This window comes from Grammomys surdaster, unplaced genomic scaffold (assembly GCF_004785775.1).
Source record: "Grammomys surdaster isolate TR1022 unplaced genomic scaffold, NIH_TR_1.0 217, whole genome shotgun sequence".
Classification (NCBI taxonomy): Eukaryota; Metazoa; Chordata; class Mammalia; order Rodentia; family Muridae; genus Grammomys; species Grammomys surdaster.
The window spans coordinates 197,903-225,269 of NW_021604662.1; the positions used below are offsets into that span (position 1 = coordinate 197,903).

General features: G+C 36.8%; 1 protein-coding gene across 1 annotated transcript in view; it reads left to right on the top strand.

The window, feature by feature from the left end:
- Cdkl5 (cyclin dependent kinase like 5) overlaps positions 1-27,367 on the top strand; it is a 223,177-nt gene that overhangs the window by 108,401 nt on the left and 87,409 nt on the right. Inside the window, exons 4-8 of the mRNA XM_028772684.1 lie at positions 5,650-5,695; positions 16,036-16,172; positions 21,191-21,311; positions 23,367-23,426; positions 26,181-26,271. Of these exons, the coding sequence (XP_028628517.1) occupies positions 5,650-5,695; positions 16,036-16,172; positions 21,191-21,311; positions 23,367-23,426; positions 26,181-26,271 (455 nt within the window). The remainder of the gene's footprint in view (positions 1-5,649; positions 5,696-16,035; positions 16,173-21,190; positions 21,312-23,366; positions 23,427-26,180; positions 26,272-27,367) is intronic.

A 27,367-nucleotide genomic window follows, 5' to 3' on the forward strand; every position in this document is an offset into this window, starting at 1 on the left:
CCATGGGAAGTACTTAGTATGAGACTTGATATAAAAATTATTTTAAAATGGTAACCTAGAATAAAGCTTATGTTGACTTGTATTGTGGCACATGCCTATAATCCCATAATTTGAGAAGTGAAGGCAGGATGGATAATGAGAGAAGTTTAAGGCTAGCCTTGGCTACATGAGATTCTGCCTTAAACATGAAAATAAAGTAAGTTTGCCTTTTTGGATCCCATACTGGCCAATAAAGTTTGTCTGTGACTAAAATTTTGTTTCTACTGAGGGGGCATGTGAATGTGTGAACACTGGCTGTTTGAGATCTTTGCATATAAAATGTGGAACGACTTAAAATACTTTGGTTATCAAGTTGTATCCTTTATGTAGATGAAGAAAAGTGTTTCTCCTAAGGAAGGGCATCCTCGGAGAATAATTAGAAAATTAATTATTGAGTATAACCTTTGAAATAGCTTATTCTGTGACTAGAAGACTGAGATAGAAACAGTGGTTTCTTTTTCCTCTTGTTTCCCACTGCATTCTGCATATTTTAGCATAGAAAGCAAAATGACTTAGAAGCTTTAAGCACTCAGCAATAGGAATGAATCTGTAGTCTCTGTCCAATATACTTAGAGGCTTGCTTGTTTGTAACGGAGTTGAGAACTTGATGCAAGAATAACTATAAGCCTTCCAGATCTTCTCCTGTTAGGTACTACTCATAACACACATTTTCAGTTGGCTTCTCCCATTACCTCCCCTTTTTCTTTTTTGAGACAGTGCCTCATGTGAACCAGGTTGGTCTCCAAACTCTCACCTCCTGCCTCTATGTTCTACATGCTGAAATTACAAGCCTGTGGCACCATAGCCTGCTTAATCTTTTTTCCTTTCACTGAAAAAAGAAAAGCCTTATTCTAGGAAATGTTGAATGCTTCAATAAATAGATGGTAAAATCCAGAAACCTCTATCCAAAAGTTATCTCATCCTTCTTTTGTGTATTCCAAAGTAGTCTTGAATCCAATTTGGAGGTAAGATGAAGGATGAGATAGAGTGAAGGATGGCATCTGTAATGACCATTAATGAATTGTCGATATATTTTATCTCATTCTCATTTTGCTGGTTAAAATGTCTGCTTTGAACTGCTTCATTTTAAAAATAAAGCAGGACACTGAAGCAAGAAACAGATGATGTCTATCTTGCTAACTGCAGCTGGTGACATTCTGTTGCAGACATTGTGGGGGCAATGGCATACTTTGGGGAATAAACTGAATTTAAAGGACAAGTTCTTCTGTTATTTTCATGTAGTTTCTTCTTTGCCCGCACCTATATTATGGATAGTATCCCAGGAAAATGGTAGAACTCGTAATAGTATTTGGCATGTCACCTCCTGCCTCGCCATTAAGTACCTGTGAAGATATTTAAACAGAAAAACAGAAACTTTTAATAGTTCCGTGAATTAAAAAGAAATTTAAAGATTGGTGACAAACTCTAGGGAGAATTTCATTAGCAAGAGTAGATTAAAAAGCACCCTTGAATATCATGTTATTTATTACACTCTGTGAAACCAGCTGAGGCAAAAATAGCCAAAGGGAGCAGGGAAAGACTTGCAGCCATGTGTAAAGTGGCTGGCAGGCACCAAGGAATTGGAGTCCTCCATTTCCCACTAGCTCACTTAACATCCATATTTCCAGATCATTTCAGAGACTAATGTGCTCCAAATACATAAAGTAAGGCAAGAAATAGCGAAAGCTTGGAAGAGACATAGAGTATCCACAGAGAAGTATGGGAGCTACCAATACCAAGGTAACGTGCTCTCCAGCCAGTACAGGAAAGAGCAAATGACATGTACTCATTTGGCTTCTTGTACAGAGAACATTTCCCACATAGTCCAAGGTCAAACTAACCAAGCCCAGTGAGGACAAGGGTGTTCGATTGAAAGTAGGCTCTGAGTACCTCAATCTTTATTTGAACTTCAGGTGGCTGAAAAATCCATCTACCCCATTTACTACCAGGTGCTAATCTTGTTGACTTTCTTTCCATCTTGGTAATAAGTATGAAGTTAAAAATGGGCTGTGGGCAGAGGACGACTACAAAGAGAGGAGTCCAGATAAAATATTGCCTTGAGATTTTGAAGCAACAGCCAGCCTTGAAAATAACTTTTATGTACCAAGCAAATGAAATCAAGACATCTGTGATATCTCCTGGAAGGAAACGGTGGAGATTTGCCATGTATAGAGCAGAACAAACTGAACAGGCAACAAATTCAGGACTTTATCGAGATAAAGAAGGATGAAAAAAAAACTAAAGTGGAACCAATAAAGAGCAAAATCGATAGCACTGCCTATGAATAGTTCACTCATTGAATGGTCACTAAATATTAACAGTCTACCTGATACACTAGGGGTTGGTGCTGTAATACGGAACAAAACAGATTAAGCAGTTATGGAAGGTACTCTTGAAAAAATATGAGATTTATAGTGAATATTACTAGAAATTTTTGAGTAGATACAATGTTTAAGGCTATTAGAAAAACCTCCTGAACATCAATAATTTGCACTTATTAGTTCAAAATACAAACATGGATTTTTTCTAGAATATAGGCAGATGATTTTATTTTATTTTTTCTTATTTCAAGGAAAAGATATGACCTAAGAGAATCTAGATGTTAAAAAAAAAGTTATTCACTTTGGAACAAAAACCAAATTGAACTTAGACATTTTTCTAAAACCCAGAGACCACCACAGCATTCTTTCCTCTGTTTAGAGCCTTCTATGTTATCACTATAATGTATGTTAGAAAGCAGCAGGTACAATACCAACCAACCACAGCTCCCAGGGTCTAAACCACCAGCCTGGGAGCACTTATGGAGGGATCCAGGGCCTTAGCTGAATATATAAGAGTGGAGGGCCCTGCTGGGCACAGGTGGAAGATGAGATCCTTGACCTCATGAAGGCTGGACGCCCCAGGGGGTGGGAGTTTTGAGGGTGGGGAGGGGGGAGTGGGGGGGTAGATAGAGGTTACATCCACAAAGAAGAAGGAGGAGGTGTGAGGGGATTGGGGGTTCCTGGGTGGGTGGGGGATGGGGTAAGGGGACAACATATGAAATGTAAATAAAACATCCAATAAAAAAATTAAAAAAAAAAAAAGAAAAAGAAAGCAGCAGGTCTTTTGGGGATGATATTGGAGATGCACATGTGTGGGTGATCTCTGCGTCTGTGTGTGTGTGTGTGTGTGTGTGTGTGTGTGTACCACCTTGTTTCTTTTAGACAGGGTCTCTCTTACTGGCATGGAGCTCATCAAGTAGGCTAGGCCAGTCACTGAGCCTCAAGGATATGCCTGTCTCTACCTCCCCAGAGCTGAGCTTACAAACTCATGCCCTACACCTTTTGATATGGATTCTGAGGATCCAACACAGGACCTCATTTTTGCATAACAAAGCACTTTACCAACTTAGCTATCTCCTGAGCATGAACAAGCCTTCTTTAAAGCCTTTACTTTTTTTCTCTTGAAAAAAACAGCTACTATATGAATTTCTTGCAAAGCATTTCATTCTTAATAAGAATATGGGTTTCTAGTGTTGATGATGTGAATGGTACTTTACACAGTTTTTCTTAAGCATACAGAAAATATGTGAATGCAAGTTTTCTTCTCCTCAGATTAGTTTATCTCCCTCCCTCTTTCCCTCCCTCCTTCCTTTCTCTCTTTCCCTCTTTCTTGCATTTTTCTTTTTAGCCTCACACATGCTAAACATGCTTTTTACCACACAGCTGCACCTCAAGCCATTCCAAAAATTTTGTGCCTGCCCACTGACTACTCAGCTGAGGGTGTTCATGTGATGGAAAAAAGGAGCACTACCTCAGAAAACAATTCAGAGATCCATTTATGATGGAATAAAACATAATATACATCAAGCATTCAGATATATGAAAACCATTGGAAAAAAGGACTTTTACTAAATGGTGAAGCAATTGGCTATGTAAATATAGTTGACATAATAGCCCATATGTATATAGTTATAGGTTAGGTTTAACAACCAAAACATATTCTTAGTTTTATCCAGTCAAGTGACAAGCAAACCAGTATCTAGAACTCCAGATTAATGTAAAAGCTTAAGGTACCATTCATTTAAAGTGGATCTGTCATAAGAGCAGGTAGGTCAAGCTGGGCGGTGGTAGCGCTCGCCTTTAATCCCAGCACTTGGGAGGCAGAGGCAGGTGGATTTCTGAGTTTGAGAGTTTGAGAATTCAAGAGTTTGAGAGTTCGAGAGTTTGAGGCTAGCCTGGTCTACAGAGTGAGTTCCAGGACAGCCAGGGCTACACAGAGAAACCCTGTCTCGAAAAAACCAAAAAAAAAAAAAAAAAAAAAAGAGCAGGTAGGTCAGTAGCCTGCACCAGGCTATAGGTGACAAGAAAGCTCTGAACATAAATCTAGAATTTGTCTGTAAGGATGTTAAGATATAACAGTTACAAGTCATCACTAAAGGGGATTGGGAAAATTGGTTCAGCATTTGGAAATTATATTAAACCTGGAGTCTCTCACTTTGTCATTTACTAAAGTAAATTATGGTTGAATAAAGATTTAGGAATGAAATAATTAAAATATCAAAATGCAAAATATGAAGAAATAACCATGTTCAAGTAAGGACTTGGGGCACAAAAATGATGGCCATAATTACAAAGGTTAGTTATATCAGATTTGATTGTGCATACTCTACAATAATAACCTTAAGTAGTTCAGTTTGGCAACAAGTTTTTACCCATGAAGCAGTATTAAAAAAATAGCCCTGGTTGAGTTCATTTTATTTGCCAGGTAATAGAAAACCTAACAACCTAGATTTGGTTCTTGGAACCTCCACAATAGAAATAGAGAATCAACTCTCATAAATTGTTTCTGACCTCTGACACATGCATTGTGGCAAGCATCCTCAACCCCACAATAAATAAACAAATGTAATTAATGAAAAAAACTTGCCTACTAATATTTAGTTTTAAAATATTCTTTTAAGTAATGATATTTGTTTTGGCATTGCTTGTGGACTAGATAGTATATACTGCTGAAGGAAGCTGTGAAAGGTGTGTATTTGGGTATGCCAGCTTGGTTGTGTGTATTAGGAACGTTCAGCATTTGTAGCCTTTGAACCATCTATGCCACTATAGTATTTGCTCTGGAAATGAAGATGCTTTTGGAGTATGTTGGTTCACAGACTATTTAAATAACCATTTATTACAAATGGAGCTTTAAGCAGCTTTCTATAATCAGGTATAAATCTTACTTATATAATGGGACGTGATATACACAAATATATATATGGTATTCAATATTATGATTTTAAGTTGATAAAAAATACTGAAAAAATATACCAAACTGTTAAGAGTTATATGAATATTTTTGGATGTATTCTTTATTTCTTTTATGTCCAGTACTTTTGAAGACATTGATAGTGAAGATTTATGTTTCATGCATAGTATATCAGTGTCTGTTCTTTGCCCCCTTGCCACCTCCTTTCTTAACCTTCCTTAGCAATGCCTCTAGGGTGGTAAGAGGGGATTGTGAAACAAAGTAGTGGGTGGATGGAGATGATGATATGTGTCTTAGCTCCTCTGCCCACAGAGAATTGGGATTCCTAGTTGGGAATGGAGAATGATTTTCCCTCTGCCTCTTTTTCCTTTGCAGGAAACACATGAAATTGTGGCAATCAAGAAATTCAAGGACAGTGAAGGTATATATACATTTTTACTCCTGTATTTTTTTAATGAGTAAAATGTGTGAGAGGTAGGTTTTAGTTGTTAGACCTGTAGCCCTGTGATTTTAAAATTATAACCTTGGGAAGAGAACACAACTTGTTTATTACCATGCTAATTTACTTTGAAATATTTCCAATCTCATGCTATTAGAACACCTATTTTAATTTACAGTCAAGGGTAGAGTTTTTGCTCCAAAGGCCAGATAGAAGTTTTCTTAACTACATGTTTCTGCACAGATGACAATGGAAGAGCTGATTAAAAGCAAATGCTTCTGTAGTTCCCATAAGTAGTGAGTGATGTTGTGAGAGATACAACATTTGGTCAGGGAGTTCTCCAGCCCTTAGTCACAGCAAGTAATACAAGGATACATTGGAGGCAGGATGGAGAGGGGACAGTTTCATATTTAGAAGCATTTATTGAGAAAATAAGATTTTCAATAAGAAATACCATATTGGGGGGGTCTTCATCACACTTTTAGACTGTTTCAAATGGAGCACGAAAATTCTCTGCTAGGGAAGAAAGTTTCTTTTTTTATTGGGTATTTTATTTATTTACAGTACAGATGTCATCCCCTTTCCCCATTTCCTCTCCCTAGAACTCCCTATCCTATACCCTCTCTTCCTTTATGCTTTTATGCCATTTTGATTACATGCATGTATTAACGTCAGTTCCATGTTGAGAGTCTAGCAATACAATAGATGCAAATAGTCAAGGAACAAGAAAGACAGTAAACACAAATAGTCAAAGAAAAAGCAAGGCATTAAACCCAATTACGTGAACACTCCCGTGATCACTGTTTCTAAAGACTTATCAGGATGACCAAAGTATCTGAGTCTACTTCCCTATCCTAGCCCAAGGTAATTTTCATGTCTGAAGCCTACTTTCTTGTTCTAGTCTAAAATTTAGATTCCCGTCTGAAATTACTTCTTTAGGGAAGAAAGTTTCAAACAACCTTAGCTGTTAACTCTTACTTAACCAATGACAAAGAAAGACTAATAAATAATGAAAGTCTACATGGCTTTTGAGATTTAGGCAGCAGTAGAGACCTCAGTAAAAAGACTTTCTAAATCCTAACCCAGTTTCCATATATACACTATAATGAAGCAAATCTTACAAATTCTGGTGTTAATGAGGTACTCTATTTTCTACTTTCATGGGTTTAGTAAAATCTTAAAAAATACTCCAATGTTGCATTGAGTTGCAAGCTACCATATGAAAAATAGGTAAAAAAGGTATCAGCATCAGCCTCTGTATCTAATTTGAAGCCTGAAGATAGACAACATAGCCTGGCTTCATTAATGCACATTTCCTAAGCACTTTAAGGTGCCAGCTTCTATATTTATGAACAGTCTCATCCCTCTAACCTCAGATACTTAGCATAAAACAACAGAAGGCTTATAAACCAAAGGCTTCTAGGATAGCTCCCATAACATTTGATGTAACCAAACTACTTATGTGGGGCACTTGCAGATTACCTAAGGTCCTGAGCAGCTGTTCTGAGGACAGTCGCTGAAGACAGTCTTAAAGGAAGGCGCTGGGAAATGCTTTTTAGCTTATTCTGGGAGACAGTGTACTTAAAACCATGTGCCTATGTGCCTTTGATCTATGGAAGCAGTTGCCCCTGGGTAACCTACTGTGAGACCATTGGAAATCAGCTCTTTGAACAGTGACTTTAGATAATGACAGGTGGTCCAGAGACAAATGGTGATCTAAAAACAGTGATTGCAACAGAAAATCAAAGCAGCACTCTTGCATGTGTATGGAGACTTCTGACTCTGTATTCACCTTTAAGGTCACATTGGCAAGCTAGAAACTAATAACGGCCACCAGATCTTCAAAAAACTTTTTTTGGCACAGGGTCTTATGTAGACTAAGCTTGCTTAAAACCCTGTTATCTAGTGTCCTATGTCTTTACCCTGTTCCTCTGTCAAGAGTACTCTTAATAGAAAATAATGGTTCATGTCTGGTGAGCAACTCTTTTACAGTATGAATTGTGCATAATAGTTTCACATAGATGAGGTTGCCTATTGAACTCCTATGTAAATTGTAATACGATAAAATCTGTTTTATTATCTAAATTTCAACCAGTGTATTATAATAAAACATAAAAGTATTCTGATATTGTTCTCATTGTCTAGTAGCTCTCAAACATTCTTTTTATTAGTTGTTATAAAAATTCATATTATAGTAGTGATTATTCTAAATTATGCATGTCCAAATCTTTGTGAAAATAAATGAAATAATTCTATAAAAGCATTGATAAACTTAAGCTGAAATGGAAATTGTACTTGGTCTGACTGACATTCATATCAGTGTTCCTAAATATTCTCTAGCTGATGATATGCAGGGAGTATATGAGAATATATACCATCTTTTCATAGCTTTAAAAGATTATAATAACATCCTACTGTCCTGTTAACATGATGTGGATCCAAAAATTTGTGTGAAATAGTTTATTTTTAACTTAATTTAAATAAAAATGTATTTGATTTTAAATGTAAATAAAACATATTATTATTGTATTTAAAATATATTTTAGGTACACAACTTTTATGCATAATATCTTTATTATCCCTGAATAACTGATTATTGTTTAAAAGACCCAAATTTTCATAGTAAATGAAAGGGTATGTTGTTAATTTAACTGGAAAAATTAAAACTGAAATTCTGAAAATAAGTTTATTTTATAGTAAATACAATTTCTATTATTATAGCAATTGTGTGCTAATTTAGTTTTTAGCAGAAATGGGTATTATCTTTTAAGCAGGACAGTCAGTTTTTACAGTAAAGTTACATAATTAGCTCAATAAAAATATAGCAAAAGGCTTTGTCAGTTTTCTATCTTCTAATATATGTATCTTCATGTTTTAGAATTAATGTATTTTGTATCTATGAGAGTTTTGCCTACAAGTATGTATGTGTACCATGTACACAGGTCTGGTGTCTATGGAGGTAAGGGCATTAGATCCCCTAGAGCTGGAATTATCGATAGTGTAAACCACCATTTGGGTGCTGAGAATCAAACTAGGGTTCTTCAAGAACAACAAGTACTCTTAACCTCTGAGCCATCTGTCCACTCTTTCCTGCACTTTTAAGTTTTTAATCTCTGATTATTAGCTGCTAAAACTCTACCAGATCGTTTATCAGTATCTTTGCCTATGTATTTCCCTGCAAGATTTTAATACTCTTGATGAGGACAGAAACTTCTGTTAGGAGAAAGAATATAGACTGGGGATGTGGCTCAGTGGTAGTCTTTGCTTTAATTCCCAGCTGCCACCCTCACCCCCAAACAAAATGGTATGTTTGAGTAAGAATACATTTTTATCAGAGATGATTTCTTTTGTTGGTTTTTCTTTTATTATTTTAACAGCTTCCACTTTTTGGCATATCGTCATAAATCTGGCTTCTCAGAATTCATAGCAACACTCTGAATGATGATATAAATTTCTCTATTCATGTATGCTGCCACAGAGAAAATTAAATATCAAATGTCTAACAAGTTAGTGGTCTCTACTGAATTAATTCTGTCCATTATTTGTATCTTCTATGAATAAAAAATGACCACAGACTCCAAAGACACAGGGGGTTCTTTGGTTAAAAGATGTTTTCAGATTTCATATTTTAGCCAAATTCTCTTTATCCTTCCTATAACTACAGTCTTGAACTTTGACATTTTATAATTAGATGGTCATGTATTAACAGATCATCATTATTAGTTACATTTGTTTGATTATTATATGTGATATTATACATGTACCATATCTGGTATCTGGAGATCAGAGGACAGCTGTGGGCCTTAATTCACTCCTTCCATTTTGTGGGTCCTGGGGATCAAACTCAGGTCACCAAATCTTAGAGGCAGCCCCTATATCTCCTGAGCCATCTCACTGGCCCTGGGTCATCATTCTTATATAGAGACATAAATCAAATTTATTGAAGAATCCAGGAGTGCCAATTTAAACTAGGTAGTTTTGAATAGTAACTGAAAAGTATTGTCTGTTAAACCTTTATGTTAGGGAAACATGTTGTCAGAATGTTTTTATTTCTATTTTGATCCTCCTTTTAATTTTTTGTACCATTATCTTTCTTTGATGGGTGAAAAATTCTTTCTGCTTACCACTAAGCCTTAGTACATGGCTACCTCCAGGGAGCTGTGCAGTCATGTTTCATTGGGGTGAGGATGTTAGGTCATTTCTCTGCTTTTATATCAAATAAAATGGGTAACATTTTATTTCCTGTTGTTTGCCTTTCTCTTGAAATGAACATATTTGTGTCTTTAATTATTATGAAATGTTTAGTCAATCGTATAGTCTTTCCTCCAGTTGATTCCATTCTTATTTTTATCTAGAGACTAGAAAACTCTGTACTGGTCTCTTAGTTTAGATGTTACTATAAAATAGGAATTCGTGAGTTCTAAACTTCAAGAGCCTGAATTCTGTATAAGAGAGGCCTTGAAACAAAATGTCCAGCCTTGATTATCTAAAGAATCCGATTATCTGAGCTGTAGCACCACCTACTCCTGGTACTATCAGACTTCTTTCCTGCCCAAACCAGATAGATTTCTTTCAAACCTCAGGGATTCTTGTAAGATGTGGCAACATTTTGCACTTTTTGTGATTTCATAATTTTTCTCTGTTCTTTAACTTGTCTTTCATCTCCAAAAATTGAAGGGTCTTCATCTGTTTTTTGGTACATAAACCAGTAACATCACCATTCAAACCTCTGGCCACATTGATTGTCCTGCTGCTACTGTCCTGTCTTCAATCAGAGCAACCAGAATCAAACATGGTACCCTATGGTTTTGTTCAAGGATGGATTGACTTTTCTTTTTCATTATATCTGTTTAAAGGTCTGTTTTGGGGGCCTCTTCGGCTATACAAAGATGTCAGGTTTGTGGTTTCATAAAGTAGGTTACAGCTATTTCTGGATTTCTTTTCCAAGCCCACAGTTCTTTAAAAATAGGGTTACAATAGTTTCTGCTGATCTTTAGATTTTTCTTTTTATCACTGACTTATCTTTGAATTTATTTTGCTTCTGTGAGCTTTCTTCTTAAAAAGCTGCTATCTTTTATTTTAGTGAATCTCTTGATTTTTTTTTTAGGTGTGTTAACTTGACTCAGTGGTAAGCCTGCAGAAGTAGGCCAGAGTTTGCCTTGTTCTTACTGTGCATCCTTTTTGTTGCTGTCACTTGTCCTGGGTAGGGTGGATTGTATACTGACTGAATAGAACTTTGCCAGAGTTGCTTTGTCTTTAACAACCCCTCCAGTGCTGCTTTTGTTTTGTCTGAGATAGGATATTGGTATGTAGCTCAAGATAACCTGAAATTAAAGTTTCATATATTCATTCATTCAATCTACCCACTCTCCCCTTTTCCCTCTCCCCTTCCACCACTCCCCTTCTTTTCTTCTTCTTTCCCTCCCCCTCCCTCTTCCCTCTTCTCTTTATTTTGAAAAATGATCTTACTGTGTAGCCTAGGCTGGCCCAGAACTCACAGTTTAGTCAAAGATGGCTTTGAACTTATAGCAATCCTCCTGCCTCAGCCTTATGAGTGCTAGAATTACAGCTGTGAACCATCTTGCTTGGCTTTCTTCAACAGTGTCTAAGGATGAGATTGGTTAGCATGGGACTTAAACAAGTGTAGAAACATTGACTTTTAGAAGTAGAAGAGACCTTTAGAATAAACCACTGTAACTCCAGTCAGTCTCAGTTTATAGATGAGAACCTGGTATGTGTTTCATGTGACTAAAATGCAGGCCTAAGACCTTCACTGACAAGTCATATTATGCTCTTTGGCTGTGTGCCATTAGCAACAAGCCAGATAGCTGGATCTGATATGTTACAAAGTCTAAGCATCAATCTAGGTTATTGTGATTCACTCTCCAAAAGCTTAGTATAATATACCATACTACCTCAGTCCTTCTGTTCAACTTAGGACAACAGGTTGAATGTGACTCTGAGTCCATGCCCCTAAGAAAATTAGCTGTCCTTTTTAGCTGTCAGTTATTTATGAGATGAAGAAATTAGCACATATCATACACAAGGATTATCTTAATTAGTGGTGATTTGGGGAGGAAAGAGTGGAGGATGCTTGTTTCCATGCACTGTGTGTCTGTGGAGTGTGCATTACTTTTCTCCATCGTCGCATTATTTACTACCACACTTTTCACTATCCAGTGTAGGGTAGGCTAGAAATCTTAAAAGTACTCACAGAAACAAAATTATAGAATGTTCTGAGTAATGACAAGTACTTAGTGTGGTTGCACTTTGGGAATTAAGCATTTCACTTCTCGTCTGTTCCCAGTCATTACAGTCTTAATGCTTAGGTGATTATTTATGGCTGGCATAAAGAGCCTCATTTTCTTAAAAGGCAGCTCAATAAGGTGATGTTGGCACACTATACCCTAAGTGATGTTATTGTGTGTCCCTCCAACTCTTACCGTGTGTGTGTGTGTGTGTGTGTGTTCTTGAGAATTGAACCTAGGCCTTGCACTTGCTCAGAAAGCATTCTACCACTAAGGTATATCCAGGTTCTCTTTTTATTTTTTTTTATTTAGAGACAGTGTTTCAGGACATTGTCCAGGCTGGCCTTGAAGTTGGAATCCTCCTGCTATAGCCTCCCAAGTAGCCAGAATTACAAGGTGCCACCAACCTGTTTCATTGTGTGCTTATCTTCTTTCTCTCTTTATAAACACTCAGAATATAGCCATTATGTTTTTATAACGCCACTGTTGGGTGGAGCTGGTATATATGAATAATATATTTTATCAGCTACCAAAATTCAGTGAGGCTTAGGTTTATAATTAGAAAGACTTTGGCAGGAGAGATGGCTCAACTGTTGAAGTCTAGACTCACGACCAGAAAGACTTAAATGAAAAAATATATAGATTATTAGATTTATTTACAGATGAAAAGTTTATAGTCAGAAATACTTTACTGAAAAAAATCATAAATTATTAGGGTTTTTTTTTTTTTGCTGATGAAAATGTAAATGCCTTGCCCAGAGTTGCATGTTGCAGCATAAATCGTTTAAAAGGCAGAATCCAAAGTCTAGCTCTCCACAGTTCTATTCTGGTGTTTTTTTCATCGTTGCTATTTTGATTTGGACAGGCCACTTTATCTATTAGCACAGTGAAACTGTCCCAACTTGATAATAGTACACAATACTGTCCTTTTCCTTGTTATTTGAATGCTAAGCATGCTCAAGCATGTGATTAGAGAAGAAATGCCAGCTGTATCTACCTAGTAAGTTTGTACTCAGCTCTGGTATAGCTTATTGACCCTCTTAAAGATTTTGTATGTAGACATACATACTGTTGACCCTAAGTACTATTAGTTTTCTAGGTTCCCGATTTTTCATATTCTAGAAACATTCAGGGTCAGAGATGAGTAAGGGGAAATTAATTCTGTTTTTCCCATTATCTCACAACCAGCCCTCTCAAAGTTTTCAAAAGAAAAATTGAAAGTACTCTACTCAGAATTGAGAAGACAGGGTGCCTATATTGTTGGCCACCTCTTACCTGCTTCCCACATCTGAAGCTGGGGAGACCTAGGCATATATATGTACAAAGATCTCTTCCTGGGGCCCAGTTCAAGCTTTCATAACAGGAACTTGTGATTATTCCCAGTTCTTCAAAGTTGAATGTATGTTGGACAGATGAGCTTGATCAGTAAGCAGCCTCAATCCAAATCCAAAGGTCCAAAGTGTGAAATGTATCCAAATTTACTTATTGAGTACTTGTCTGATTCTATAAGTAGGAAATTTCACACTTGACCTTATATAATATGTTGGAGTCAAAAAATACGCACATTGAAAACATTGTATAAAGTTGTCTTCCATGATATGGATATATGAAACATAAATGAATTTTGTATTTGAATTTGAGTCCAAATCCCAAGAGAAACCATTACTCCTTTCTCCTCTCTCTCCCCCCCTTTGTGTGTGTGTGTGTGTCCTCTCTCTCATGTACCTATTTATTTCATAATCAAATTTCTAAAATCTTAAACACTTTTAGTCACAAGCATTTCAGTTCAGGGACACTCCACTTGTATCAAGAAAACTGATGGTCTGTTCTGTGAGAAGAAAGCCCTATATAATTGTGGTAATAAATGGGATGGAAAGAAGTCGTCTTATTTTAGGGTCTGGAAAATCCCCCTTGAGGAATGAAATTTTACAACAAAACAACAAAAACCTGAAAGAACGAGTGCCATCAAGAGCCAGGGTAAAAGGCTGGACATATTGGGCTCAGAGAACAGGTGAAAAGGCCATCTGCTGGCAAAGGTTAGGGTTGTTTTTGCAACTAAAAGGCTAAGAAGAGAGACATGAAATTGGCATTCTGATATAGTTTCTGATGGAGGATGGTGGCTTTAGTGGCCGAGACCACTGTAGTACTCAACACCAGTGAAGACTACTGCCTTCAACAGCTAGCCCTTCACCCCTTCACAATTCTCCCAGGAAGTCCCACAATTGCATGTCACCCATCCTTTCTGGCATGTGGGATTTGCTATCTAGGTCTTTCCCCTCACTCAGGGATGGTTCACTGCTTCTGCTATTGTTGCCCTTGTCCATTTCTGCACAACAGCATCCACGTCCTCTACTAACCTGTGTCCCAGCAACCTCCAACCATTTCCTATCTAAAGAGTACCTCACTCATGTAACCATGTCACAAAGAAGTATTGACTTTATGTTTCCTCGTTGTCATAGATCCACCAGTTCCTCAAAGCCCTGTTTCTACCAACCTCTTCATTAAACTCGTTTTGGAAGGGGACTGAATGTGGAGGCTGGACAGAAAATCAGCTAATAAGCAATCTTTATTCTGCATTTAGAATCTTTCTCTTCCCTCATCATGAATCCCAATCAGCTTTTTCCCTTTTGAATGCCTTTTGTAGAAAGCATGTCTTCTTCAAAGCCATAGGTGTTCTTATCCTTGTCCCAGAACTTCCAGTTTCTTTCTCTTCAGACTTAAAGATATGCCTGGATTCTGGCCCCTAACCAAAGCATGGGGCCAAATGTGTTTTAGAATTCATCATATTGAAGTTTTAGAATGGAAATGTGGCACTCTACATAGCACTTTGTAATCAAGACATATTTCTATAGCCTAGACTATGAATATTCATATTAAGTGAGTTAAACAAAGAACATAAATAGTCTCATATCAATTCCATGTTCCCTCTGAATGAATTTGTCACAAACATAGAAGGGGTTTAGTTTTCCAACTAAGGATTTGGGAATTATTATAACCTGTATTCTTCAGCATACATATTAAAAACATACGACTTAGAATTTCCCAGTTACCCCTTAAGCTATCATAAGTAGACATTTAAAGTCAAACCCTAGCTTCTTGCTTGCCTGCCCATTAATCCATTACCATTAACGTAGCTTCTGTCTTGCCTCCCTGTTCATGGAGGATATCACAAGTGAAATTGATGGTATGGAAGGGCAGATACTGGTACAGCATAAGATCTCTGTCCCAGAACAGCTATACCATCTGTGATGGACAGATGGACATGCAATGGGAAGGCAGCAGGAACCTGCAGCAGCTTCTGTTCAAAGAAATAAGATACTCTTAAGATGGGATAAAGGGTTTCGGGAAGGGGAGGAACTGGGAGAGGGGGTAACATTTGAAATATAAATAAAGAAAATATCCAATAAAAGAAATGAAAGGAAAAAAAGGAAAAAAAAGAATTTCTCATGGTTTGACCATGAACTGCATCATGAATACTTGTGCTTACTGAGATGATTCACACACAGTCTGAAGAATAAAATACTGTTGTAAGACAAAACTTGAGGCTAACCTTAGGACATCAACTGCTACACATACTGGACATAAAGCTTCCTGTGCACATTGATGGTGTTGGCTCTCAGAACCCTTTTAAACATTTTCTTCCCCAACATAGAATGTTAGATATAAAATGATGATGAATTCATATGCTATGTCTACAAATCTATGGATTTATACAACAGAAAATAAAATGCAAGCAAAAAATGGGTTTGATGTGTTCAAGGAAACCTTTTCTTTGTTGTTTTGTTTTGGGCTCTTTTGGGTACCTTATAGCACAGGCTGGCCTGAAACTTATCATCCCCCAGCCTCAATCTCCTTAGTGCTAGGATTATTATAGGTCTGCACTACCAAATCTGACTGAGCCTTTTCTTTAAGTTTTTTGTTTGCTTGTTTTCTTTCTCTCACCATGAAAATGTCTTAATATTTTATCTGTGGATGTCTTAAGTAGAAGATGTTGTCAGTGGTCTTAAAATTCTTTGAACGGTACTTTTGAAAGCTTTCATTTATTTTCTCTCTTCACCACTGCCTGTATTCTAGAAAATGAGGAAGTCAAGGAGACGACTTTACGAGAGCTTAAAATGCTTCGCACTCTCAAGCAGGAAAACATTGTGGAGCTGAAGGAAGCTTTTCGTCGGAGAGGGAAATTATACCTGGTGTTTGAATATGTTGAGAAAGTAAGTCATGAATAGACAGTGTGCAGCCTCACCTTGTTTTTCTGTTGTTTCTGACACTGTTGAAGAATGTAGTATTACTTAGTATGCCCTGTCAATGTACTCATAATCCAAGGGTCTTAAATGTGAAAATACCTTCTGTAGTCATTAGATGTCTTGAAATAGATTTAGGGATTTTGTACAAATTCGATGCATTCAGATGATCTTGTTTAAACAGCATAGTGGTATAGCTTCTGAAGTCTTAGAATCTATGTGCAATAAGTGATTTTCAGATTAGATTTATTTCAATTAAACATGAACAAAATCTCTGTGGGAGAAATAGGTGAATAGATAGTATGATAAAGGATGGTAGAGGTACACATCAGTCCTGGCAAGCAGGAGCTGGGTCCTTCAATCAGCCTAGGATGCTGAATGAACAAAGAGAAGCAGTCTTTCAAGAACTGCCAGCATTCTAGCTTTCTTGAGGGAATTACAAGGTAAGGCCTGAAGCCGCCGTTCAGATTACTAGAAAGCACTTTTTAAAGGATAACTCATTAATGGACATTTTAATATTGTGACCCAGGGGCAAAAGGTTAACTGTCTCAGAATTCCTTAAAGAACAACTGACTTTGAGCAGCTGATTTTAGCTGCTTACATTAGGAGAAACTGGAACCAGAGGAGCCTGTTGAAGGTTTTGTTGCTATGTGAATAAGTGGCTTTGATATGCTTGTGGGCAACACAGATTAAACTAGAGAGGCTTCTGTTTGCAGTAAGTCAGTCCCCTGGTGTTTATTTTGACATACGGAACAAGAAAGCAATGGTTTTAAGAAGACTGCCTGGTCATGTGACTTTTACTTCATTTACCATTTATACAGTATTTTTTAAGTAAACAACACAATATAATGCTTACTAACACAAATTAAAATATACAAGACTCTTATTTTATTTCTAATATATTTTTATTAAAAATAATTTTATATAAAATGTTCTGATTATGAGTTTTTCCTCTTCCAACTTCTCCCAGCTCCTCCCTACCTCCCAGTCTACCCAACTCCATGCCCTTTCTCCCTCTTTAAAAAACAGTCAAACACTAACAAGAACAACAGAATTTTAAAAAGAAGAATGTGCACATACACACATATACACAAAAACAATACCCATAAAAATATAAAATCAGAAACCATAATTTACAATCAAAAGACCAGAAAGACAAAAAATGCCTAAACAAAGCGATATAGAGCAAAAAGTCTACAAAACTACCATTGAGTTCATTGGTGTAGGCAATCTAGTACTGAGTCTGGGGCCTACCCTTAAGTGTGGTTAATATACCCAGTAAAGGCTCTGTCATTTTAAATCAGTTATTATACATTACTTCTCCAAAATCTGTTTTTCTATGTTTTGGTATTTCCCTATCAAAATAAACCTTTTTAAAAGATGGTTGTTTTAAGAAAAATATTCCTGTACTCGAGTTGCAGAAAGAAATCAGATTATGTTTATTTTCTAGTTATCACAAATACATGTGCAGTTTTCAGCTTTCACTGGCAATGAAATTTGTCACATCTAGTATTTCACTTTATCTTTTTTTATTTCTGTTGTGTTCATGGTGGTGGTTTGTGATAAATAGCACTTTAGTATATCAAATAAAGATATCTCCTCAGTATATCTGTTTTCTCTGGGAGAAGCAGTTTGACATGCCTGAGATCTCTTTGCTCACAAATGACTGTGCTACAGCCAGTATTAACAGTCTTCTGACACTGTGGCCTGGGCTGCTTTCTCTGCCCCTGTGATTCTTGAATGGAAGTTAACTATTACACATGCCCACCAGTGGCAGTGCCTACACAATCTACAATGAGTCCCAGAAGAACGATGCTCAAACAAGATAGGGAGTTGTTAACTGAGACCCACAATTGCAATGCCTTAAACAAAATAGGAATTTCTTTCTTCCTCACAAACATATACAACAGGAGGTAGCACAGGACTGAAAAGCAACTCTCTGCTCCCTTGTCTGTAGTGTCAACCCAAGGTGTCACATCTAGTTAGTTAGTATATAGTGACATGGTCACACTTGGCTGCAAAGCAGAGAGGAAATATGCCCGTCATTCTGCGTATTTAAATCTGTAGTTGAAAACTGTATTCCCTATGGAGTAAGGAAAAGCAGCTGTGGAGGTTAATAGTATCTCTGCCACTTAGGAACCTTGAGTAGAACATGAACTGAGAGAGCACCATCTTTTCTGTACTATTCAGCCCTTCTATGTCTCCTTGTTCTTGGCATCTCCTACATATCTGTTCAGTGGAAAAAAATGCAATTAGCATAGCAATCTTTTGAAAGCTGAAAACATTCTTTTGACATTTTGTTTTTACTGAAACCATAAATATACATAAAATCCTCTATAGAGATTGGTTAATGTGTTTTGCATATTGATCTTCTGATTAAAGCGTATTGGTCTTTGTTGCATACAACATGCCCATAAATGCATCTTTAAACGGAAGCAAAGGCTCCACAACCTAGAGAGCTGTCTCCGTGTAAAACCCGTCAGTGTTTATGCTTATCAGTGCCAGCACCTGTTCCTTCCAAGCGCTTTATGCATGCCTCTCACCATTGACATGTATTTTTGTGGCTCTCTTTTGTTGTGTATTTCCAAACTATTAAACACGATTTACATGTGCACAGCAACTGTCTTTTTAAAGAAACCTTATTTCAGTGGTTGATAATGATATTTAATTACATTGATTGTTGGGAGCCTTCACAACTTCTATGGTGGGTTTTATCTAGGAGTGTTTCTCATATTAGACAAAGTGGAGCAGCGTAAAAAAAAATATTTGCTTAGAGCTAGAATTGTAGCTCAGTGGTAGAATTCATCCCTAGCAATGCAAAACTAAAACAACAAATAACAACAAACCTGATGATGTTAACATAAATGGATTGCACCCCAGTTCTTTAGAAAAAAAGAAAAGAAAATGGTACAGCACAAGAAGTGCTAGTGCAGCCTGCATCTCTGCACCCAGTGAGGACAGCAGCCATGGTTCAGATGGCATATGTGCAGCAGAAGGACTCTAGATTCTTAATTGACATGTAGATTTCTTTAAAAAATAACAAAACATGTATCCTAATTTCATTTATGTTGCTGTGACAACATATCCTGACAAAAAGCAACTTAGGGGGCAAAGGGATTTATTTTAGCTTGCAGTCTAAGTTATCCTCTGTGCAGGGAAGTCACAGCGAAAAGAGCTTGAAGCAAGTACACTTATCATATCCGCAATCAGGAGTAGAGAGAAATGAATTCATGCATGCTAAGTGCTCAGCTAGCTCTCCGTGCTTTTTGTACAATTCAGAGCCCCAAACCCAGGAATAGTGCCATGCAGACTCCACGTCAATGAAGGCAGTCATGACAATCCCCCACAGACCTGCTCACAGGCCAACCAGATCTGGGCAATCCCTCATTGAGACTCCTTTCCCATTATGTCAACTTGACAATTAAAACTTAACTTTTACAACACGTCAACAAAATTTCATAAACATAATTCTTTCTGCTGCTTCATCAAATGCATCTGTAGTAACTGCTGTTTTGTTCCTTTTTTAATGGAACAGCAAGGGTCAGTAGGCTTAGATTCCATTACCTTGATTCATGTTAATGTTTCAGCAATTTGGCCCTTGTTCCTGTGCACCATTGGTGGAAATGCCAGTAGTGAAAAAGGCAAATAGCTGAGCGTTATGCTGAAGGTGGTGTGACTTCTTGAGCTATGAGCAGCATCTGAGCCTCTCTTTATCCCCAGGTTACACTTTGTAAGATCCTTCTCTATTATGGGTACCTTCAAACAATAAGCTAGGTTATACTGTGAGCCTTTTGATTGGGCTTTGCAAAAAAAGATGGAGAATCTTTGGTTAACGTGGCAATGCAATAGAGACTGAGTAAGGAACTAGTCTGGCATTTCTTTTAAATATTTATTTATTTATTTATTTATTTATTTATTTATTTATTTATTTATATGTATATGAGTGATCTGTCTTCATGCACACCAGAAGACAGAATCAGATCCCATTACATGAGCCACAGCTAGATGCTGGGTATTGATCTCAGGACCTCTAGAAGAACAGCCAATAACTGCTGAGCCATCTCTACAACCTCTTAACTCAGCATTTTTGTTGATTTTGTAGACTGGGTCTCACTATGTAATATCTTCTAAGTGCTGGGATGACAGACATGCATTATGGTACCTGACTTGCCAGACTATTTTGCATGAACTTTGTACAAAATTAGTCTCTCATTCCAGACAGATTGTTTTGAATTGTTTAGGGTTTATATGTTTCTTGGGGGGGGGTTGTTTGTTTGTTTTCAAGACAGGGTTTCTCTGTGTAGCCCTGGCTGTCCTGGAACTGAGTCTGTAGACCAGGCTGGCCTCGAACTCTCGAACTCAGAAATCCGCCTGCTTCTGCCTCCCAAGTGCTGGGATTAAAGGCATGTGCCACCACTGCCCGGCTGGTTTATATGTTTCTTTAACAATATTTACTTCTCTAATTTTTTAGTGTGTGTATGTGTGGCCACAGTGCACATGTGGCAGTCAAGGAACAATTTGTCATGTTAGTTATCACCTTCTACCTTTATGTGAGTTTCAGGATCGAACTCCCATTGTGAGGCGTGCATCATTAGGCAGCAAGTGTCATTACCCACTGAGCTATCTCACTGGGCCTCAATACTTTCTAGCTTGTTTTAATTTTTATACCGAATGTAAAAATTAACCATAAAGAAATCTCCCTTCTTCCCTCCTCTCATCTTCCTTTTCTCCCCTTTCCCCCCCCCCCACCTTCTCAGTATTAGAGTCAGCAGTAAGGAGTAATAAAAATGTAATTTCTCATAAAGTAAAACTTTTATTTAACGCCCTATCCTGATCTACCATAAACTAGGTTATAGATTAAATTCAAAACATAAAAAAATGCATGTTGTATATTGAATGGATTCTTATTTAAGGTACTAAAGAGTAGTAGTACATAATTGATGGGCTTGCCTAATTTTGATGATGAATGGCTTTGTATTTGCTTTTAGAATATGCTTGAATTGCTGGAAGAAATGCCAAATGGAGTTCCACCTGAAAAAGTTAAAAGCTATATCTACCAACTAATCAAAGCTATCCACTGGTGCCACAAGAACGACATTGTCCACAGAGGTGTGTATAGACTTTTGAAATGGAAAAAGCCTAAAAATCAATTGGCTAAAATTAAAGATTTACCGTTTTAAGAGTATTTCTATCTAAGTTAAGCATATTTTGAAAGTAAAAGAAATAAGAAGCCCTTTGCTCTTCAGGTCTCCTATAACCATGAAAGGGAGCATACAAGTTTATTTGGCTATTGTAGTGATATTTCTATTTGTATGGCCAAGTCTCCTATAAACTATAACAACAACTGATTAGTTAGCAGATGCAAATTTTGAAGCTTATTTTGGGTGGAATTGAGTGGCAAAAGGACAATTTCCATAGCCTTTGGGTCTTACAGATAGACTAGGAAATGTGAACTAACTCAAGACCAGGCTTTATAATGGTCTTAAATCGAGTATATGTCTTCACCTCCTGATTTTTGCTCCCTGTTGGTGAAAAGTAGCCCTTTCCTGTAGGTTGAGAGGATAATCAGCCTTATATGGGCCATGACTATACTTCTCTAAACTATATTACTTTTTCTTGAGTACCACAAAGTCAGTGATTTCAGCAATAAAGAAAATTATTTACTCTGCATCATTTTACTCTGATATTTATTTTCTAATAATCTTACTTACACTGTGAAATTTTACAGCAATGGAACACAATTTGATACAACAATAAAGCTAAAATTTTTATCAGAAAATATTGACATATCTACTTCTTGTCTAAATTATCCTTGTACCATGATACTAATGCTGATGATTGTTTTTATTACTGCTATTATTATACTAAATTTATCTGTATAAATGTGCGAGGATAATCACCTTTAAACTAGTCTTACTTTTAAGAATAGCTGAAATATTATGAAGATTTTGAACTTCTACTATTTGACTCTCATTATGTTATCAAGATTGTAGATGTCATAGATAAATCCCCAGGTTAACTGGCTATCTAGTGTCTTAGGTGATGGCTCTAAAAATAGCCTATGTTACACTTTAGCATGTTAATGAGGAGCTGACTTAGGTGTATTTCCATTATGAGACGTGTTTTGATTAAATGTATAACTGATTAATGGTAGCAAATGCAATTCTAGGCTGGATCTGCAAGTGGTAGTGTCCTTGACTAGCATCTGTAAGACCTTTGGTTCAATCTACCTGATTAGAAAACATACTTCTGTGATTAGGAGACCTGTAGATTCCACCATACTCTCACTTTCCCCTCCACCATATAATATAGATAGTGAGTACAAAACTCTAAAAATAAACTTGTAATTGTACTCTCAGAATTTGGGAGCTAGAGATAGGAGGATTGGAAATTCTGGGTCATCTTTGACTGCATAGGAGTGGGAGGCAGTCTCAAATACATGAGACACTATCTCAACAAATAAAATTGAAAGAGGTCTCTCAATGGAATAGCTCAACTTCATGTTTTGCAAATTTCTGCTCCTCAATTCCTATCACATCTTTATATGATCTATTGGAGAAAAATAATGGAGATCTTAACTTGACTCATTAGCATAACTTCAGCATTAAATGTTGTTTTAGTTGTGAACCACATGGAAAAGCTAAATAGGTATGTGAATATAGGAATTATACAGGGCAACTTTTATTTTTTTGTTAAAAAATATAATATTTATAATATGCTGTTTAGCTGTTGGTGTGTATATTTTTAAAGATAGCATGTGAATATAAAACTTTGAAGTTTAATCTCCAAAATTTTGCATCATCAATGTTTTATGGAACAAAAGTAATTCCTTGAAATATGTTGATCTAAATTTAATCATTTAAAAATTCCTTACATAGTGTCCTAGCATATGTTGTAGGTTCTAAGCCTAGCAGGGAAAGGGAGAGAGTGAGGTTTTGGGTTTTAGGGCTCTTCTTGGTAATTGTGGTTTGCATGTCTCTTAACAAGAAATTAATTGAAAGTTTTATGTAGCAGCATAGCATGTCTTGCTCTTCTGTACACTGCATAGTTTTCTAGGCAGGCCTACTCAGATGACTTTACCCAGAAGCCATTGCAGTGCTACAAGTGTCAATCACGGGAACACAGAACATTTTTACTTACTGTTTTTTAATCTTGGTATTCTAGATATAAAGCCTGAAAATCTCTTAATCAGCCACAATGATGTCCTGAAACTATGTGACTTTGGTGAGTTAAAAAGAAATTGAGAGTATTAATTTAATATAACACACGAGTATCTTTTAAAGGTATATTAAAAGTAATCTTATGTTTTGATTTAAATTAGCAGAAGAGCATTCATTTGGGTCGTATGCTGTCAGGTGATGACTGGAATAGCTTTACTTCCTCTTTATTGTATGGTGTATTGGCTACAATTTTAACAAATTATTCAGATATTCGTCTAATGGAAAGTAGTTTGAAGCAAATACTTGTTTGTCATATAAGAGTAATGTACCAAATTACCTCAGAACTGGAGTTTTCTTTGAGCCATCAATATAGATTCCTGGGTTAAGTAGGATAAAATATTTTAAATATTTAGTTATAACCACTAGATATATGCCTGCATATATTGCAGTTATGTATGGCATGCCTACAATGGTTATATCTATAAGGTCAAAGCAATTTTTAAAGTACTTCTATTCTTCCATTTGTTCCTGTTAAATGTTTAATAAATGAAATTGGTAATTGGTATATAATATTCTTCTTTCTTGAATATATAGAAAAGCTTCTAAAAATTATACTCCTAGTAAAAAATCTATATTGTCTCTCATGTATTTTAAATGCTGTTAAATATTTTAAATAATTTAGAAAAGTTCTAAAATCTTGAGGTAATAGTGTTTAGGTCATGGCTCAATAAAATATCAGAAATGAGCATTTATGAAATGAAACAGACAACTAGACAACTATAATCAAAGTTTGAGTTATCCTTAGTACTCAGCAGTTGATTTAATTATTTAAATTATTTTATTTTAAAATAGGATCTCATGTATCCCAGACTTGCCTCTAACTCACTATGTAGCTAAGGATATCCTTAAACTGCTGTTCCCCCTGCCTCCACTTCTTGAGTATTGAGGTTATATCATGTGCCACCACACTCTATTTATATAACGTTAGAGGTAGAACTTACAGAGATACCTGCATCCTAGGCAGAGACTACCAACTGAATGTATTCCTAGCCATCAGCTTCTAAAATTAACCTTTTAACTAATCTATATTGTAAATATGACAACTCTTTTGAATATTATTGGAAACTGGAGTACTTGTTACTCTTGAAAAAGACCTCGGTTTAGTTCCTAGTACCCACAAGGCAGCTCAGAACAGCCTGTAACTCCATTTCCAGTGGATCTGACTTCTGTTTTTTGGCCCCCACTGGTTTCCAGGAATCTTTTCTATTTGTGAATTCCTGTCTGTAATTATGATTATGTCCCAAAGTGTCAGTAGACTCTGTCCCTAGGACTCTATTTGCTATGCCTCCATTATTCTATGTTAAGATCTAAGGTAGCTGAAGATTATAAAGCAGATATAAATATAAAACAAATGCCTGCAGAATGATTAATATTAAGAGGAAGAGTACTGTTTCTCCAGAACTATTTCTTTGGTCAGGAAGTTCCTCCTGGCAGTGCTACATGTGGCTTTCTGTGTCCTGTGGGTGCTATCAAGGACTTCCTAATTAATTGCCTTCCCTGGCAGAGAGGCAACTCCTTTGTCTGGCTTGAAGAGCCCTATTCAGAAGCACACATCGTTATTCAACAAATGCTTCAGTAAGAAGACTTGATTAGCTGAAGTTAGGGCCTTTGTCTTTTACTGTTGTTTCTTTTTCTTTTTTTTTTAATTGTTTCACTTTAAGAAACAAAAATATGGGCTGGAGAGATGGCTCAGCCATTAAAGAGTAGGCTCACAACCAAAAAATACAAGAAACGCTAATTTCTCTTCTCACACGAACCTAATTTTTTCTCTAGTTTTAATGTTTTAGTTCTGTATAACCCTGATGGTGAACCTCTATGACAGTTGATGAGTTAGATGGGTAATTAATTTATCTTACTGCTTCATTTTGTAGTCTTAAACCTTTGGAAAGAGTGAGAGACAAAAATAATGCCACTGTCTGTAAGATAATTAAGATGCCCCTAAGTTGCTTCTACAACATTAAGGGCTAAGAATAATTTTCAGCCCACTTGTTTCTGTCAGTGCCAACTGTTAATTATTTACATGATGACTGGAACTGCTCAGCAACAGTAAATATACAAATACAATGTAGGTCTTACTTAGCAAAACTAATGCAGGTATGACTGCCTTGTGGTCAGAGTGGGCACTTAACTTTACTCCTAAAATGAGCCAATTTGAAAATATGGTCTGAAACCTTCCAAAAACACAGGGGGAATTTGAAAACATGGGTATCTTTAGGATAAAGACTGAGTTCGTAGCAAATTCATCCTGTGCTTTAACATATGAACACTATTAACTATTTCAAATAAAGATGTTCTTAATAAACAGTCCTTTCAATATTAGTCATTATGTTCTTTTGGTATTTGTTTTCCAATCTCCATGACGTCATGTTACTGAAGGTGCAGTTAGTTTTCTTGCCCTTCTTTGTTTTTTTTTTCTTTGAAATTAATTTTTATTGGCTGTTTTATTTACATTTTAGATGTTATCCCCTTTCCTCCTTCCCCCCCACCCAGAAACTCCCTATCTCATCCCTCCTCCTCCTGCTTCTATGAGGATGTGCCCCCACCCACCTCCCAGCCCTCAAATTCCCCCACACTGGGGCATCCAGCCTTCACAGGACCAAGGACCTTCTCTCCCACCTAAGCCTGACAAAGCCATCCTCTCATGTGTCCCTCCCTGTGTGCTCCCAGGCTGGTGATTTAGACCCTGGGAGCTCTGATTGGTTGGTATTGTTGACTAGAGGTGAAATATTGGGATAACAAGAACTTGCTATTCTTTCAGGTTTTGCTCGGAATCTCTCAGAGGGTAATAATGCTAATTATACAGAGTATGTGGCTACAAGGTGGTACCGATCCCCAGAACTGCTACTCGGGTGAGTTACCTTTCTGAAATAGATTGACCTATATACATTTATTGGTTTTTTTTAATATAATTTCCATTGGGATCACTTACAGAAAATCAGAACTCTGGTTACTTATATATATTAGTTGCATATTCACTATAAAAGGAAAAAGACACCTAAGAATTTGATGCTATGAAACAAGCTTCATTTCATTTATCACAGTTCTGAGTAACTATAAGTTGAGCTCAGTAGAGTGGCCTCTCTTGGAGTCATTCTGATGTTAACTAGTGGGCCAGCAGATTGACTGGGAGTTAATTGATGGAGAGAACTTCAGCTGGTGTCTGATAGACTTCTTTTGTTTTTGTCTGCATGTGTGTGGCTTTTTAGTCGGGGAGGGGAGTTGTGTGTGTGTGTGTGCGTATAGAAGCCAGATCATCATTCCTTGGGCATCCAGTCACTTTTGTGAGACAGGGTCTCTCTCTGGCCTGCAATCCATCAGTTAGACTAGATGCCCTGGACAGTGAACCCCAGGGAGTCTGCTCTCTCTGCATCTCCATTGCTGGAGTTACAAGTGTGTGCCACCATGCCTGACATTTTTATGTGGATTCTAGGGACTGAATTAATTCAGGTCCTTATTTTTTGTAAGTCATGCATTTTACCAACGGAGCCATTCTCTTAGCTCCTGGCAGACTGTCATGAATCCGGATGTCCATCAGGACTTACCTTTCAGTAAACTAGTCCAAGTTTCCAAAACTGATAGGAGAATTCTGTATATCAGGAAGTTTAGCCCTAAAGTAAAGGTGCTTTCCAAAGTCCTATTCCTATGGCGTTTGCCTTATTGACCAAAGCATGTCCTATGACCAAACCATAATTCAAAGTATGGAGAAAAAAATTCTCTCTCTTAATAAAGAAAAGTATTAAAGATGAATTACAAGGGGATAGTTTGACATTCTGGATTATCTGTTGATACATTAAATACATACTTAAGTTTCTATTCAGCCAGTTTGCTAGACATAGGGTAAATACTGAACCAATTATCAGCTTTCTTCTGAACAGTGTAAATCTTGTTGGATGATAAATGGCTATTCCTATTAAACCTACATTGCTGATTTTTCTTTCCAGCAAC